The 17,212-nt window shown below is 41.4% G+C and overlaps 1 protein-coding gene across 9 annotated transcripts in view; it reads right to left on the bottom strand.

The window, feature by feature from the left end:
* Window positions 1–1,423: 1,423 nt before the first annotated feature.
* PECAM1 (platelet and endothelial cell adhesion molecule 1) overlaps window positions 1,424–17,212 on the bottom strand; it is a 32,933-nt gene continuing 17,144 nt past the window's right edge. For 2 of the 9 annotated variants that reach the window (XM_031060901.1, XM_031060898.1), the window contains exons 14-16: window positions 14,692–14,748; window positions 7,600–7,622; window positions 1,424–2,966 (exon numbers count right to left, since the gene is read on the bottom strand). In XM_031060901.1, the coding sequence (XP_030916761.1) occupies window positions 2,934–2,966; window positions 7,600–7,622; window positions 14,692–14,748 (113 nt within the window). In that variant the 3' untranslated portion in view covers window positions 1,424–2,933. The remainder of the gene's footprint in view (window positions 2,967–7,599; window positions 7,623–14,691; window positions 14,749–17,212) is intronic. The other 7 variants (XM_005425751.2, XM_031060907.1, XM_031060906.1 and 4 more) reach the window with 5 other exon arrangements.

Consider the following 17,212-nt stretch of genomic DNA (forward strand, 5'->3'; position numbering starts at 1 on the left):
GGGAAACAGGCGCTACACGGGGAAACGCGCGTTATACCGGGAAACACGCGTTAAACTCGGCGCTATGCCGGGAGCTCCCGTTACACCGGGAAACGCGTTAAACTCGCGTTAAACTCGCGTTATACACGGAAACTGGCGTTACACAGGGAAACTCCTGTTATACCGGGAAACTCGCATTAAACCCGCGTTACACCGGAAACTCGCGTTAAACTCGTGTTACACTGGGAGCTCCCATTACACCGGGGACTCGCGTTACACCGGGAAACTCTCGGTGCCGCTTGGCTGTGAATGGAAAAGGAAAGTAACCGTGGAGAGTAGGAGGGGCCTCGGTTCAGGCATTTCTGTGTGACACCTCGAAAGCCTCTGCTCGGCAATGGGAAAAATGATCCGCAGTTCCCCACCTGGGGTGGGCGAGGTTCCTCCCGAACAGGCTGCGTGCAAGCAGGGTGTGCGGGAACTGCTCGGGCAGGGAATGGCACAAGGGACCTGGGTGTGTGCCATCCCAATGGAACTGTTCGGGCAGGGAATGGCACAAGGGACCCGGGCTGTGCCATCCCAATGGAACTGTTCGGGCAGGGAATGGCACAAGGGACCTGGGTGTGTGCCATCCCTTTACTCTGCTCAAAAAGTAAATATTTACCAACACACCTCATCTTCTGTTTGCTGAGCTCAACTTGGTGACAATACAGAAATCTCCTTTTTGTTGTTGTTGTTGTTTTCAGTAATGTATTTTGAACTGTAGTCTGAGTTTTGATTTGTTTGGTAACAGATTCTAGACTTATTTCCCAAATATTTCCAATGGAATAATGAGACCTGTTTGGCACATGCTCGTTTCAGGACTCCTTGTGTAGTTGTTTATTCATGGGCCCATTTACCTTGTCTTCACTGGTGATTATTGTCCCATGCTCTGAAATATTTTTGTTATCTGCAAGACAAAACAGAAGAGCTCAAAGCAGTGCACAGCACTCTGAGAAATGGACAGTTCACACGTTTCAGTAGGGCAAACAACCTGTACTAGATAACTAAATCCAAAACCATTTAGGATTATTCCAGACAAGAGACAAGCTGAAAGAGAGCAACAAATTCTTCCACTGCTGCTCCATCATGCCCAGATGATATTCTGAAGCTTTCCAAACCCCACTGTTTTCCCAAGCTTTGCCAAAGGCTGGGAAGAATTTGTGGAGGAACTTTTACCTTTGCAATTTAGTAAAAGACTTATGTGAATGCAAGCACTCCCCCACTCAGTTCTTAAAGTAATTAAGAGCATTTACCTGCTGTTAAATGGGTTCCTGACTCCAGATCCGAGAGCCTGGAATCTGTGCACAGAGGGCATCTTCCAAATCCCAATCCATATGATGGATCTGTGGCTCATCACGAATAAAAAAACTTCAGAGGCATTCATTGCAACATAAATGTGCAAAGGTCAGTTCAGAGTTTTCTTTATTAAAATACCTTTTCACATTTCTTACACTAACGCATTTGCATGGACACTCGTGGGATGCTGAAAGAACATTTGTCAACAGAAGAGAGCTATGAAGTCAGTCAGTTGTGACAGGCTCATGATACAAACAACATTTGCATAGGGAACAATAAATTAGAGATATTAATCAGTAACTGGAGCTTGAAATTTTAAACATTTGGAATGGAGGATATAAGCCCCTTTTGTGTTTCTTGCTGGTTTTGCACCTTTGATGCAGTGCTTAAAGCAGTAATTATATATCTCTATACAAACCCATGGCCTCTTTTTTACTATTTTTCTAATTAAAATGAGATCCTTCTTACCTGTGGCCCAGATGTTGTAGGAATTTAATTTGCAGTAAGAAAAAGAGAGCAACTGCAATGTCAAAGGCCATCTGGTTAAGGGGTTGGGGACAGTATTTTTTCTCTTTTGTTTTGTGTTCTTTTTTTAAATTAATGCAGCTGAGATAAACATGGGCTGCAGGATTACATCTGTGTCCAAACTAGATCTGTATTAGTGGTTTATCATGCTATAGAGAAAAATGATAGGTATGGAATTCCATACTGGACAAACTGGGCACAAGTACAACTTCAGATCTCTCATAAAATCAGAGGAACTAGGATTGTACATAACAGGATTTTCAGGTACAAACTCACTGACCTGGGTGTTTTATATCCACTCAATGAAAACTTATCATAGAATCACCCAAAATAACTGCGATGGCCAATCATTTCTTGAAGAACCATCACATCAAATAAACCAACAAGCATCAGAACTTTAAAGGGGAAAAGCAATTTAGCAAAGAATAAAGGCTGTTTGTGCCTCTGATAGAAGCACTTGGCAAAGTCTGAACCTCTGAACAGTTATTCAAGTTTTTGGGGAGCCCAGAGCTCACTGTTCCCTCAGGCCCTCCCTGCAGTGTCACGTCCCTGTGGGTTATAACTGAGCTGGCTCCAAGCCTGGTAGCAGTCCAGCTGCTGCAGCACAGGGAGCTCAGCACGAGCTGCAAGGCCATGCCAAGGCACATCCATGGCTGGCCAGGCTGTGCTGAGCTCTGTTCTGCCACAGTGGTGGCACTAATAACCAACTTAGCAAGTTTAAAGCAAGCCTAGATATTTCTATGTCCTACTGGTATCACAGTAGTTGCTGCATTGTAGAAATGTACTTCCCCCTCTGTTTCCTTAGAGCACGATGAACTGGAGGCAAAAAAGGCAAAATTGCATTAGCAGGAGAAATTACAGATGAGAACCTGGGTCAGTGGTTTCTAGAGCCACTTTCCTATGAGAATTTTTATTGGTAATTTTTTTCCATTAAATGCTTTAGGAACATCTCTATTGTTCCTCCTAAGGAAATAAACTTTGCAAAGATGAGTCTGGCAAACTCATAAATAACTGCTGCAAAGCCTTTGGAACACTTGCAACATCTTCCATCTTGTGTTGTTTTCTTCTCCCAGCTGATCTTTGAGGTGACTGTACTAGGTAGCATCAGGATGCCCATATATTCTCTGCTGGCAAAAAGAGCAAAAGAGAAAAAAAACATGGGGTGAGTATAGCTGTGCCCCTACCCTCTGTCCTGTCACATATTCCTTAGAACCCTCTACAGTGAGCTAATAAAACCTCATGTTCTCTGGGGAGATGTTGGTATTATCTTCATCAGAGAAAAAGAAAAAAAGTGGGAGATTTAGAGTAACAAGTACAAGCCAGACCCCAAAACTGTTAATTACCAACATCTGTAAGTGGGTGCTTACTGATAAAAGTTGGATTTTTAAGGGAACTGCTGGCACTAAACACACCTGGAGGTCAGATCCCTCATTTACTAGGAGCCACAGTCAGACCCCATGTCAGTGCAGGAGAATGGAAACCTTTCCCTATGGGCTCGTGTCTCACAGGGAGCAATGCAGCACCTGCATTCTGGACACTGTGTTCCTGCAGGAGCCGTGCCAGGGGAGGTCTCCAGGGGCAAAGCCTGGCACTGGCAGGCACAGAGGGCAGACAGAGCAGCCCTCTGCTCCAGCCAGTGGGAATGGGCACAGAGAGAGCCCAAACTTCATTGTTTTTACATTATATGACAGAAATCATTCTGTCCACTGGGGATTCACAGCTGTCAAGTCTTTCCTGGCGTTGGTTGCCAAAGTCTCCCTCCAACAAATTTCTGCTCAGGGTACGGGGTGGCCTCTAACCTCAGCTCAGTCTGTCAGCACCGAGGCGCCTCGTTCCTTTTGTGGACTTACCCCCAAAGGATTTGCCCCATGAGTCAGAGGAATTCCTGGTTTATAATTCAGTGTTTATTTCAGAGTATCACCTTGTTTTTCATATCCTGACTGCCTGAAATCCCCTCCCCAATTTTAACTGGACACATCCTTCATCTTCCTTTCCTGTCTGAAACTATTGTGCCATGTTACTGTGCACAGTTAAACACAGGCCAGGTCCCCCTTTGGAGCTGGCAGTAGGAATTCCTTTAACACTGCGAAAATACTTTTGGGATCACTTGAGTAAGATGAGAAAGTAGCTGAATAACACCTAGAAATTCCTGCAGAGAGATGTAAATTGTACAGGTTTCTGTCTCAGAGGGCACATGCTGAGCTTGGACAAATAGGCACTAAAAGTACACAATGTCCTCATGTACTGCCAGTCCTCCTGAACCCCTAGGACAGAACCCAACAAACAAATACACAAACACATCTAGGAGGGAGCAGGAGAGGAGGAGATGTGAAGTCAGAATGTACTGCTGAGGTAAATTTGACACAATACCAATTAGTGTTTGGCGAAGTGGCTATCTCATTGTCAAGATATTTCCTTCAATATGTTTTCAGAAACTGGGACCATTAAATAACTTAGAAAGATTGCCAGCTCTGATTTCAGGAAGGAAACCTCCTCCCAGTTCCTCTCTAAGTAATTCATTTCTTTTGCAAATACTTCCTATGGATTGCATTTAAGATACAAATTTCTGAAACAGAGGAGATGGAGGGAAACAACCCCTGACACAAAACTTCAAGTTCCTTTCAAAATGACTAAAATTCCAAGACATTCAGGTTCAAAGTACTCTGGACTGCAAATCAGTCACAACCTGTACTGCAACTGAGCCTTTATATAGTTCAAGAAATTCAAACTTTGACTAATTATTTTTCTAATGCTTCACCTTTCTTGACATAATACAAACACTTCCAATGCACCTGTGTCAGTACACAGTGTTTACTAAAAGCCTGAACTCAATTTTGTGATGGTCTCTCAGTGAAGAAGAAGCAAAGCTCCTAATTTTCCCTGCTGGATTATATTTATTCTGACAGAAACTACGTAGGGGCAAATGCACAAAAGCAGGACTAGCAACCATTAAAATGATTTGCTACATCTTCCTTCTCCACAGAGCAGTTTTCTGTTCTGCCTGTGACATCTGGAAGAGCAATGCAGAACTGAATGTTAACAGACTTTATCTGAGCAGTGGAATGCACATTATTGGAATTTAGGGAATTAAAAGGACATTGGGATCTGACGAGTCTCCACCACCATTACTGAAATAAAAAGGCTGCATATCCTCCCTGAAAACAGAGCTCTTATCAAAATACTCCTCTGTGCTGTGCTCCTTTGTATCACACTTCTGGAACATCTATTACTTCCTAAAAGAGTTGAATTCTACAAGTTTCTTGAAGGCCACCCCAGCTAAATGATCCATGTGGCATTCCCTGGGATTCAGGTGCCAGCTGAGCAGCCCAGCTCCTTCCACTCACAAATAAGGGAGCAGCAGATCAAATGCAACTTCACCTCTGAGCCAAACCCTTCATCTGGCTATCAAGAAGCAGAACAGCTGGGGAGGAAGTTTAAGCCACTTGATCACTTTATAAGGAGCATTTTCCTTTTCATGAGTAGGATCAACAGCTCCTCATTTGGACCAAACCTCTGAGACACATCACAGTTATGTGATGTGATACATCACATGTGTGAAAATGAGCTACTGAAAAACAACCAGTTGCAAGAAAATGATGTTAAAAAGCACCTTAGTAGCTCCCAGTCTCTTCTGTGTTCATATGTGTGGCCTGCAAAGTGCTGAGAGACAGGTACAGGGAATGGAAAATATATGAAAAAATTAATCTGTCCAATCCAGTTTAGAGGGTTTATCTGGGGAGGGAGGTGCTGCTTTTGTCACAGGTTTTATTGGGAGCAGAAGTGGGAATTTAAGAAGCAGAAGAAAAGACTGTTCTTTTGCTATGTCCTTTAAAGCACTAATAATGAAAAAAAAGGAATAGTTTCTATGTTAATACATGAACAGTACAGCTAAGGAGGGACAATGTCTCAGACATTAACTGAATAAGGCAGCTTCTAGGAAAACTCGAGCAAGAGGTGCAAGTGTTATAAAACTGACTTCGCTCTGGGGTGTTTCTGAAAATGAGATTAGTTTTACAGAATAACTACTTTTATTACCCTTCTACTGCTAACATGAGAGTAATAAAAGAAGCACAAAGAAAACACTGCCCTCAGCTGACACTTTTCTTCCTTCCATCTGACATTACTTCATGGATTGCCTGGCTCAGCAAGCTTTGATGGCCCAATTAATTATGAAAGTGATTCACACAGGGTGGTCAGTTTATTTGCACTGACTTTTTCTTATACTTACATATTTTACTCGCTTTTGGCCACAGGAAAACTAAAATCATCTTTGTGTTTATTAGAAATTATGTAGGCTGTGGAAAAAAAGAAGACAAAACCTCCTCCCTGAGCTTATACTTCATGTCTGTCACAGCCACCCTTGACCATTTTTTCTTTTGTGTTGGACAGGGACAAACTTTCTTCTGTATGACCCTCCAAGGAATGCCTGGTATAACCCAGGGGAGGGTTCAGCTCAACATATTTTTAGAAAACTGAGAGCAAAGAATAAAAACAGACCTTTTAACTAAGAGAGACAATGACACTATAAACCCTCCTGGCCTATGTTAATATGAGTCTGTTTATTGTAACACAATCTGTGACCTTCAGTGCACTGCCAGTGTCTGTAAATAATACAATGGGCTGCCTGTGTGTCCCATGGGGAGGAGAGTGCTGATGGAGCCTTTCAAAACTCAAATGGATGCCATGAGCTGACGTAGACTGGGCTATTGTGAATCTTATTTATGAGTCTCTCCTTTTTTCTTTTTAAGTACAAGCTCCAAAGTCACAAAGTGGGTGGCAGAAAAAACAACCGTCTGCTTAGTCTGAGTTGGATTTGATAGCATATCTAACATTCATAAAAGTACTCCTGAAATGTGAGTTCCCTGCCTCTCAGATCTCCTGAGGGCAGAGGAACAGCTCATTCAACAGATTTCTTCTATTTAAAAAAATTCCATATTTTGTCACTGGCTTCTTAGCACTATGAAGCTATTCACCACCCACAGAACATTCACAAAACTCCACATTTTTAGCTGAGATCCTCCATATATATGGATGGTGTTAGTCCCACTTCTGTGACCCAGCTATGACCCAGCTTTGTACTCTGCAATAAAAACTGTTTGCCTTCAAAATTTCTTACAAGGTCTCAATCTACTGCCAGCCCTTGGAGTCATCCTACCTGCTCTACCAGTGGATAAAAGCAAACCCAGGAGGAAACAGCCCCAGAGAGTGAACAGAAGGGACTTCTGCAAGTTGGGCTGATCCCATCCCTGCTTGTTCAGCTGCTCACACCTGAGGAAGGAGCTCATTCCAGTCTTTGGGCATTCCAGTCCCAGGGGCTGTGTGTGAGCAGGCACATCCCTGGCACAGTCACTGGCACTGGGGATGGCAGAGGGCACTGGAGCAGCAGCTCTGTCCCCAGTGATGCATTTCCAGGTGACAGTTTTCATCTGGAGCCATCTCTCACCTCGTGCCACCCTGCCAGCGTTGGTGGCACAGACCCAAAGCTGTGCAGGTGATAATGATCTCCTGGGAGATATTACCTGTGCACCAGCACCCCTACACTCCAGCCCCTTCCACAGACTCCTAAAACTGACCATTCTACAAACAGAGGATTGAAAGCCTGATTCATGAAAATATATACAAAGGGATTGCCCCATATCTGTCCTGCAAAGGTCCCAGCAACAAATAAACCACATCAGCCCTTGAGCACCATCTCACCAGATGCACAATCATCTCAACCCATGTCTCTGTATTTAACTGATTGCATAAATGTATACTTACAGAATGCCTGTTTTCCATAGAATCTGCAAAATAAAATACAATGTATAAATTATGAAATGACACCTTGCAGAGTGACCAGTTTTATGTTCCAGAAAATACAGGTATAGGTACTTCAACCCTTTTGTTCACTTTGCAATGATGTAAAACTCCTACCTACATCTAGAGGTTAAAGCTCTGGGCTTTGAGGAGTCTCCTCTCACTCCAAGTACAGGGGTGAGACCAGACATTTCAAAGCCCACACTGAACAGGACCTCTTTGGCAGCTCCCCTGATCATGTGCTAGAGTAGAAGGCTCTACTGAGGGCACAATCTGTTACTGGACAAGAGAGTCTTCCTTTTAGAGGCAAGTTCTCATCAGCATTTTACTTCCTAATCCAGTTCCTTGCCAGGAAAATAATGTATTGCAGAAATCCAGTTGAGGATATAATTTTCAGGGCAAAAATAACATCTTTGTTATATATAACCTCTTTGTTAAAATAACAGCAAAGACACCTGACATTTTATTAATAAAAAGTTGCTTGTTCCCAATGAAAAACCTGAGAGCCAGCAAGCTCTTTCCTTTTAGGGTCAGTGAATTTAAGACTGGATCATACTCTTATTTCCAAAAAAGTGGATTTAGCGATTCAGAAATTTCACAGAATACATTCAAATACCAAAACATAACTATTTCTTTCCCCTCTCAAAGCAACTCCAGTTTTAGGAGAGGATCTCAAGTCTTATTAAAAGTGCTCATCTGTATGTTCTGTTGAGATATTTCACAGGTGACAAAAGTAAGTGCTGAATTTTGAAGGGTATTTTCTTGCAAAGTGTATCAGATTCACTGGAGAGAGGCTGTGTGAAGGAAATTCATGAAATGTTCAACAAAAGGGGTTGGACTGGGCCTTGGGTTAATCTTCCCAGTATTTTTTATATAAATGGGGGTTAGTTTCTGAATCTATGTTTTTTCTAATTATGTATTTTTTAAATAGCAAATTTAAAAATCAGCCTTCCATAGGCAGAACACTTATGTAAATTTTGAGAAGTTCCCTGAAATCACTAAATGAAGGACATTATGCAGAGCACTATACCACTATTAGACCCTAATAAAAGTCTTTTAGAAACTCCCTTGTCAGCCAGCAGAAGTAACAAGGAAACTGAAACAGGTGAAGGTCTCTGGCACGGTACATTTGGAGTTTTCTACCCAGAACTTTTAACCTAAGCAAAGAATTAAAAACTGAGGTGACTACAGCACCTTACAGCAGTGCATGAACTCTCATTTCAGTATAAAATTGATCTCAGTGTTTGGCAAGATTGATCCACATATATTTAGACATTAGGAAACAAAAGAAGAAGTTACATGGAACACACAGAAAAGCATTTTTGTGTCCTGAAAACCAACAGAATTGAACAAAACCACTGCTGAGCCAGTGCTACATCAAAGCTTGGCTTTAAGTGGACAAAACCATACAGAAGGTTTATGAAGTGAGGCATTAACAAGCTGTCATTTAGTCTCTGTCACAATGTATTGTTCTCACAGGAAGGAGGAAATGAGAAATTTTGTGTAAATTCCAGACTTCAAACAACGGGATGTTGGCTACCCAAGGCTTGGAGGTCACAGTGCCAGTGATCCTGCCTCCTTGTTACCTGTCACCCACATCCAGACTCTGGGGCTTTCTAGCTGAGTGTCACAGCCCTGCCAGGAAATGTCACACTCTGTGTCAGGGAAGTGCTGTGGAAGCCTGGCTGATTTCTACCAGGTACCACTCAGGGCAGCCACTAATAAAGGCACAATGATACAGTGCTTTTGCTGATTCTTTACCATGTCAGTCTTTTCACAATCTTTTTTATTTCATTTTTGTTGAAAAGATAAATAATTTAAAAAAAGAGGTGGTTTTACTTTTTTACTAGTTTTACTGTAGAACTGACAGATTTTTCACAACACCTTGTTTTCCCTTACTGCCAAAACTGGGGAATTGAGAAATGCTGGATTCTAGACACACAGAAAAAGCTCCATGTTTTGTGAAAGGAATCAGAGCTGAAGGTCTGATACTGGTAATTTCTAAAATATTCCTAAGTCTAAAAAAGGCAGGTGGTTTTATGGACTTCTGATGGATCTAAACTCTTGGTATTGCTTCTAGCTGATGGGAATTTAAATTTACGAAGGAGTACATATAGCAGGAATTTAAGACACTGTCACCCCCACCTGCTCTTCCATTTCTTGTTGCTAGAGGTTATGGAGAGGAGAATATGTGCCTAAACAGCTGCAATTGTCAACCCACCTCCAAGGCACCTCCAGCCCTGGTGGAAGCCAAGATGTCAGACCTTGAACCAAAGGTGCTGAGCTGCAGACACACACAAAGTGCTGCCAAGGCCTTTACTGGAGCAGTAGCTTCCATCAGGGAATCTTGGCAGGCAGCTTGGGAACAGCTCTGACACGGGGCATGCACGTAATCCAGCTCTGCTCTGGAGGTTCAAGCAAGGTCAGAAGCTCCCTGCATATTTGTGCCTCACTGAAACCATCTGGCTTTGCCTGATTTTTGGCTGAAGCTGTTGTAAGCATTTGGCTCTGGAATCAGCGTCTCACAGATCCAGGCATGAGTCTAGAATATGTCTAGAAATCCAAAGATCCAAAGAGTTTTTATATTGGAGAGAGGACAAGTTATTTGCCTGGCTTTGGACTGCCTGCAACTACCATGTGCCCCTAACACCTGAGTTCTGAGCAGCACAATGAATCCCCAGACCCCTGAGTTCTTCCTATGCTGGAAAAGGATTCAGTGGGAAATTATTCTGGCTAAGATGTAGGTGTTAAGCCTGAGGCTCAGTAGCAGGAAAGTATTTGAGCAGATTTCCTGATTGCTAGAGCTGATTTCAAATAGATTTGTTCCAACCCTCTGAATGCAAGGGGGATTTCTCATGCCTCTTTCCACTGGGCTATATTTATTTTTCCATAGTACATTGTTGGTTGCTGTAGGACTCAGAATTTCCTGTCCCACTGCTGCAGTTGCTTCCAAAGTGACCAACTCATTTTTCCAGACTTAGCAGCATAAAGGCTGCTTCTGCATTTTGTTTGCTGGATTTCCACTTTCCTAATAAGAAATTGGGAATTGTTATCTTGCAATAAGCCACAGTGAGCTCAGTCCAGTGCACATAAAATCAGTGCAAAGCTTATCACTGGCTTTGGGTCTGACACACAGCAAAGACAGAGTTCACTGAAGGAGAAAGAATGTACCAATAACATCATCTTCCACAGGAAGTGTCCTGGAAAAACGTGAGGAAATCTGATGAGCTGGAGTTGGCTCTAATTCTCCTCAGCAACATGAACAGGACTGTGCAATCCCCAAAACTGGGATCAACACTGAGGGAAGGGCTGGAGCTGAGATAAAGAACCAGCATGGAGATGCTTGGGCTTCCTGCCCCTGCTGCCTCTTGGGAAGATGAAAGGTGTGATGGAAATAAATCATGCCTGAAAGAGCCTCCACCCAGGCAGCTGAACTCGTGTGAGACATCCTGAGGCTCCCTCAGGAAGAGCTGCCAGCCTGGATCCAGCACAGGCTTGGGAGGCAGCAGGGTCAGAGCCGTTTTATCGTTCCTGGCAGTCTGTGGATTTGGACAATTGCCTGTTTTGCTTAAGTTTTAGACTATATCACTTCTTTCTGAACAAAAAGCAGCAACTTTGGAACTGGGCTGGGTATTCCTGACTCACAATATGCTTTGCCCTTTTTACAGAGCAACCAGAGAAAGCAGGATTTTAAGGAAATTCGTTCATCCTGGTGAGCCTGAATGCCACCCTGGTTTTTTAAGATCGTCTAGGCCTTCTGATATGGACATTCTTGTGGTGAACTTTTCCAGACACTTTCTGTAAATAACTGATTGTTTTGTCTTCTTTTATGGAGGAGGAGAAAGTTGATGGACTGCTGGTTTGACCAGGGTCATTGGAGAGGTGTCCCTATCACCCTCCAATCCACTGTCACTTTTGGAAAACTATAAATGTTGGAGTCAGAGAATAAACTTCCCCTTTCTTCCTTCACCTGGAGAACCATGGTGTGCTTGCATTCTTGCGTGTCCCATAGTGACACCTGAAGAACTTTTACACAAAGCTGTTACTGACCTGAATGGCACTAACTGACCATTCTCCAAACTGCCATTTGGATGTAAGGTCTGATTTAAAGTTGAGGCTTGAAGTTTTTGGTATTTTATGTAAAATACTAAAGTAACAGCCCATTGCTCTAGAAAAGGCTTTAAAACAATGCCCGTGTGAACATCCTGAACACCAAATTTGTTTCTGAATTCAACTAATCTTTCAATAACAATGCAAGGACAACTTCTTATCTCACAGTTGCTTGCAGAGCAAAGTGAGCAGCATCCTCCTTAAACTCTCATTACAGCAGAGGAAATCCAGCATCCAACCAACCAGAGACTGACATTATTTGACTTTCAATCAAAACATATCTGACTAGAATGGAATTTCACAAATTACCTGCTTTTCCCACTGCAAATGAGTTAACTGTAGTTAACCACATGCAGGTCTTCTGAGTTAAATGTGCATTTGACAGTTTGTTTCTGTCTATCTCTAATGTAAAACCACCTCCTGAGTCCTGGCACTGAGAACGAGGAAAACACCACAGCAGGGAGGATGGGGAGTCTTAGCCACAGTGTGGTGGAGGCACTCAGATGGTGGAAGCAGGAGATAACATAGCCAGCACCAGGAAAATAAAAAGAAAAAGCATAATGACAGATGCTCAGCACACTGCCAAAGGCCTGGGAAAGCTCAGAGCATTATCAGCACTATGGATTCACGGTGCAGATTTTAGATAAGAGCAAGCAACAGGTATAGAACTCAATAACAACAAAATTCTATAGCAACAGCTATAGAACTCAAAATACAGGAGTTGGTTCCTCTTATGGTATCTGCCTTACTGGGGATAGCAGTGAGAGTTGTCAGAAGAATGAAGAGCAAAAATGTTTTAGCTCAGTCACAAAGAACTGCCTCAGACATAACAACTACTGAGTGTCCTTCAGCTTCCCCTCTAGTGCACACAATTTCTGGAATGCACAGACAACCCCTTCATAAGACAAAATTGCTTATGAAGCACTCAATTCTAATTAAACCACAATAGTTATCTACAAACAAATAATAATAAAATGTTACATAGGTCTTAGGGGTTAAATATGTCAAATTGTGTCGTTGACCCCAGTTCCTAAACTCATGTGATTTCCCCAAGGACACGTTTGTCTGAATCATTGCCTTCCTGAAGCAGGTTGTACTCCTGGGCTTTTGCTCAAAAATATCAAAGAATAGAATGGCAAATCAACTTCTGCACCCACTAGTCATGTTCAACATCTGTCACAATTGGCATAATTTAATATGCTTATATTAATAGATATTAAAATAGACAAAATGTTTCATAGGCATCATCCACTGCATTTACACTTTGCCACCCCACAATCACACAGCCTATGAAAAATCCAAGGTAGTGTTACATTAACTGTAACCTAGCACTGCATTGCTGGGTGATGCACTGCTTATCTAATTGAAACACTTTTCCTGTGTATCAGTCAGGAAAAACAGACGTGATTGAAACAATAAACTGGTATTGTGTTTCCAAGAATAACTGAAGCTGTAGAATGTTATGCCTAAAAGAGCAGGTGGACTGCAAGATTAAGGGATGTTTGCAGAATCTCTGGCTAATTCAGCTCAGAATTTCAATCATATCCCATTTTACTGCAGTTCCCACCTTATGGTATTACAGCCTTTTAAGTGCTCTTTGAATTTCAGCTCTGCTGTACCAGCTTGGAGTTTACATCCTCTGTTATGTACCAGAAAAAACCAGGGCTGGTGAGTGGTGTGAGAGTCACCCTCACACCTGGCCAGAGCAGGTGAGGGTTACACAGCAGCTTCTGCAGCTTTTTATAGGTCCAGTTCACACTCACTGGAGAACATTTCAGAACATTTGTGGCCTTGAGGCTCAGCCCTAAAATAAACTGTGTTTTTTCTCTTGGTGGTCCTGCATGAAATGCCTGGCCACACTCTTAAGTGTGAAAGATATTCTGATTTTCACTGCAAGGCTGTGAAAAATGAGTACACCACACAGGCACAGCACCAAGGATTCTGAAATTCCTTTGCCACTGTTGTCACTCTCTAAACACTTTGCCTTAATGCATGACCTAATCTCTCTGTTTATTCAGCTGTAAAATGGAGATAAAAATTGCCATGTAAGTCCTAACAAGGAAAAATTAAGTAATGTTTTCTAAAGTACGTGGAGACCCTCACACTAAAAGATTCCCTAGGGATATATCATGTCAGAGGTGGGAAATGCCTTGTAGAAAAAATAGAAACTTAAATCACAATCAAAAATTAAAAATGGCACACAACAAAGCCTGAATGGGGACAAAATATGAATGGTTTGCAGCCCTAATATTTACAAATCTAGACTTCCTAACATGAAGAGACCAGAGGAAATCCTTTCCAATTCAGACTTTGACAATCTATGATGAAATAACCTTTTAAGCCACTGTCTCTGAACTGATTAGTGCCAGAACATTTACAGACAGTAATTGCCAGCAAGCTGCCACTGCCCACACACAGGTCTGTGTTAGAGGAGCTGCTGAAATGATCATATTGCTGTAAAGGCTTGTAGAGGCTGTTGTTGGGGGCTTTATAGATATTTGCTGGAGTTACACCCACAGCAAATGGAATATTTTATAGCATGTGACAAACATGGTCAATTAAGAGACAAATGTTCCTCTTGAGCAGTTTGAGATAACAGGACCTAGAATCCAGATCCCTAACAGGGATTTTGATTCAGATCCAGATGTATGGCCCAAATATTCAGCAGATCCAGCACAAATGGGCTGATGAAGTAGATGTTACAAATATTAATTTTATTTATGAGGCGCCATGAAGATGTCATGCAATTTATCAACTTCTGTGATTTTGTAGCTGCACTTTGGTATGTTCCTATGCAATGTGACTTGCAGCTCTTCTTTATTATGGCAATTATGCTCTAAATATTCAGTCTAAATATTATCTTATAAAATATTCAGTCACAAATTTATCCCTAACCTCTCCACACACGCTTCCTTAAAGTGTTTAATTTTTCACTAGCTTACTTACCATTATTAGTTTTTCTGATTTCACTATAAACTGTTTCAGTCCCCTTCTGTTCAGGAGCTGGAAAATGTATGGGCACAGAATCAATATAATTTCTTTTTTTTTTCTTTTTTCTTTTTGTTTGTTTTTTGTTTTGTTTGCCTTATGAAAAGCTCCTTAAACAAACAGAGCACACGTTTTTACTTTCAGAAGAAGCAGCTACAAAAGCAACAATGAGCCTGTGGAGACTCTGTGAAAAGCAAGTACAACACCCTCCCCAAACCAGCCTGTAAGGGCCTGAGAGAAGGATGTCTCCTTCTATGTAAAAATGATGAAAATCTGCTTCCCTTGCTAAATTTGACTTCAACATCTTCCTAATCTTCTTCTGAACTTGAACCAATACTGCTTTAATTTCACAGAGACATCTGCCACTGGAGAATGGTTGCTCTGGATCACTTTGAAGAGCTTCTTCAATTTGTTCTAAGGATTTAGGGATCCTAGCCCTGAGGAGATCTATCACTTGGAAGACTAACCATAAAGCCTTTTGGCAACTAGCCTGATTAAATCTTAATGGCAGAAAAAAAAATTAAATTGCTGTGCTTTGTGAAATGTCTCAGAAGAATATTTGCAGATTTCACACTGCACAGCTTCCATTTATCTGGGAAAAGGTCTCCTTTTGGACAGAGCCCTGTCTAAAGGCCTGAAAATAGCAAGAATAATGTTCTCTGTGGTCAGCATAAACTTCTGGCCAGTAGGAGAATGGAACAATCTCCTGGATTCATTGTATGGCTGTAGTTTAAAAATCCCTGGGCAATCAAAGTGCTCCAGAACTGTGCATTTAAAACCACTTTCTTCACTTGCTGTAAAGGTCTGTGATGGCAGGGTCCAGGAGTTTGCTGTTCATGGATCTCAAGGTGCTTCAGAAACACTCACTTATTTCAGTTAAACTGAGTCTCCTAGAAAACCTCAGAATTCTATCAGTATAACCTCCAATTCTGTGGACCTTCAACAAACCAAGAATTAAATTTTTCTATTTAAATTAAAAAAAAAATTAATTGTTGCTTCTTCTCTGGGAAAAAAAAAGGAAAGAAATTTAAATTTCTGGGTACAGAATCCTGTGCTTTAGCTATTAAAAATCCCCAACATTTAAAGAATTCAGACATACTGACTTGCAGACTCAGAGTCAGGACTGTTACTGTTCCGCTGCATTGCCCTGAAGAACCCAAGTGTCTCTGGCACCACATTCTGATTTCCCAAAGCTAATGCCATTATTTTTTTGTTTTTAAATTCTGTTCAGCATCCTATAAATGCTGTGAGCTAATAGATCAGAATGGAGTTGCAAAACTGCTATTAATTTAAATAATAACAGCTACACTTCCCCAAGTGTCTAATCACAGCCTTCAAACTTGCAGCTTTGGCATGAACTTTCTTTGCAAAATAATTTGAAGATCTCAAGGCATATTTCACATGCTTACAGACTACTGCTTAAATTATCAATTCAGTTTCCAGTGAAGTAAGAATTAATCTTCTTGGAATTTTAATAAAAGGTAGCTCATTTTGTTTAGGACTCTTTTTTAGCAGGTAACAGTCCTAAATCTACTCCTATTGACTCTGTGCAAAGACTTGGTTTGAGGCATTTCCTTAGTTTGCTTTTTTATTTTTTAACATACCCATTTCATTATATTGTGGTATAATGCCACTGCCCATGTTATTTCCTTTGTCAACCTTCCAAAAGTCGTCCTAGCACTGAAAAAATGCACCAGGAGAAATCACTTGGATGATTTGACATTTTGTTCCCACTAATTTTATAATGTTGCCACCCTGCAGATAACTAACCAGATATAAAAGTAAAATAAGGAGAACATTCTTACTCAGCCATACTGAGCAGCTTCTGCCTTGTCCCTTTAGGGATATTTCCTGATCTGACTTTAGCCCCTGTTTTTGGTTTTCCTCAGATTCCCATAAAGGGTCTAAATCACCTTGCCATCTTTTTTCTCAACTAAGTTTTAGAAAAGTCAAACACTATATTTTTGTCAAGCATACAAACTTAGTAAGTATTGAATTTAATAATTCCAGATAAAAATATTCCAGAAATTAACAGATAGCTCAGACATTTCTTGAAAAACAGGATAAAACAGTGTTTTCAAATGTAAGTAATTCTTTACTGATAAAGACAAGGTGTTCATCCTTCTACAATAATTTCAACTTTGTTTGAAGTGACATTCGATCAATCCCAATTCCCAGAAGTGACAAAAAGGCAACGGTTACAGCTTAGATACTGCAGCATTTATTGCAGGAGCCTTTCACAGTACACAAAATATGACTCTCCTGCTCCTGAGAACATTAGTATTGACATTGACAACAGTGGCAGGAGGAACAAATGATTGGAAAGATAAATTAAATCGAGGTTAGGCCAGAGAGATCAAAGAAATCTGCAGTTCCTCAAAAGGCAGAAGGAATCAGACTCTGTGTAGCTGCTGGATGAGCAATGTGTGCCCAGAGAAAAGGTAAATGTGATTTGCTTTGTCTTCCTTCTGAAAACAGC

Source organism: Geospiza fortis, unplaced genomic scaffold (genome assembly GCF_000277835.1).
Source record: "Geospiza fortis unplaced genomic scaffold, GeoFor_1.0 scaffold221, whole genome shotgun sequence".
NCBI lineage: Eukaryota > Metazoa > Chordata > Aves > Passeriformes > Thraupidae > Geospiza > Geospiza fortis.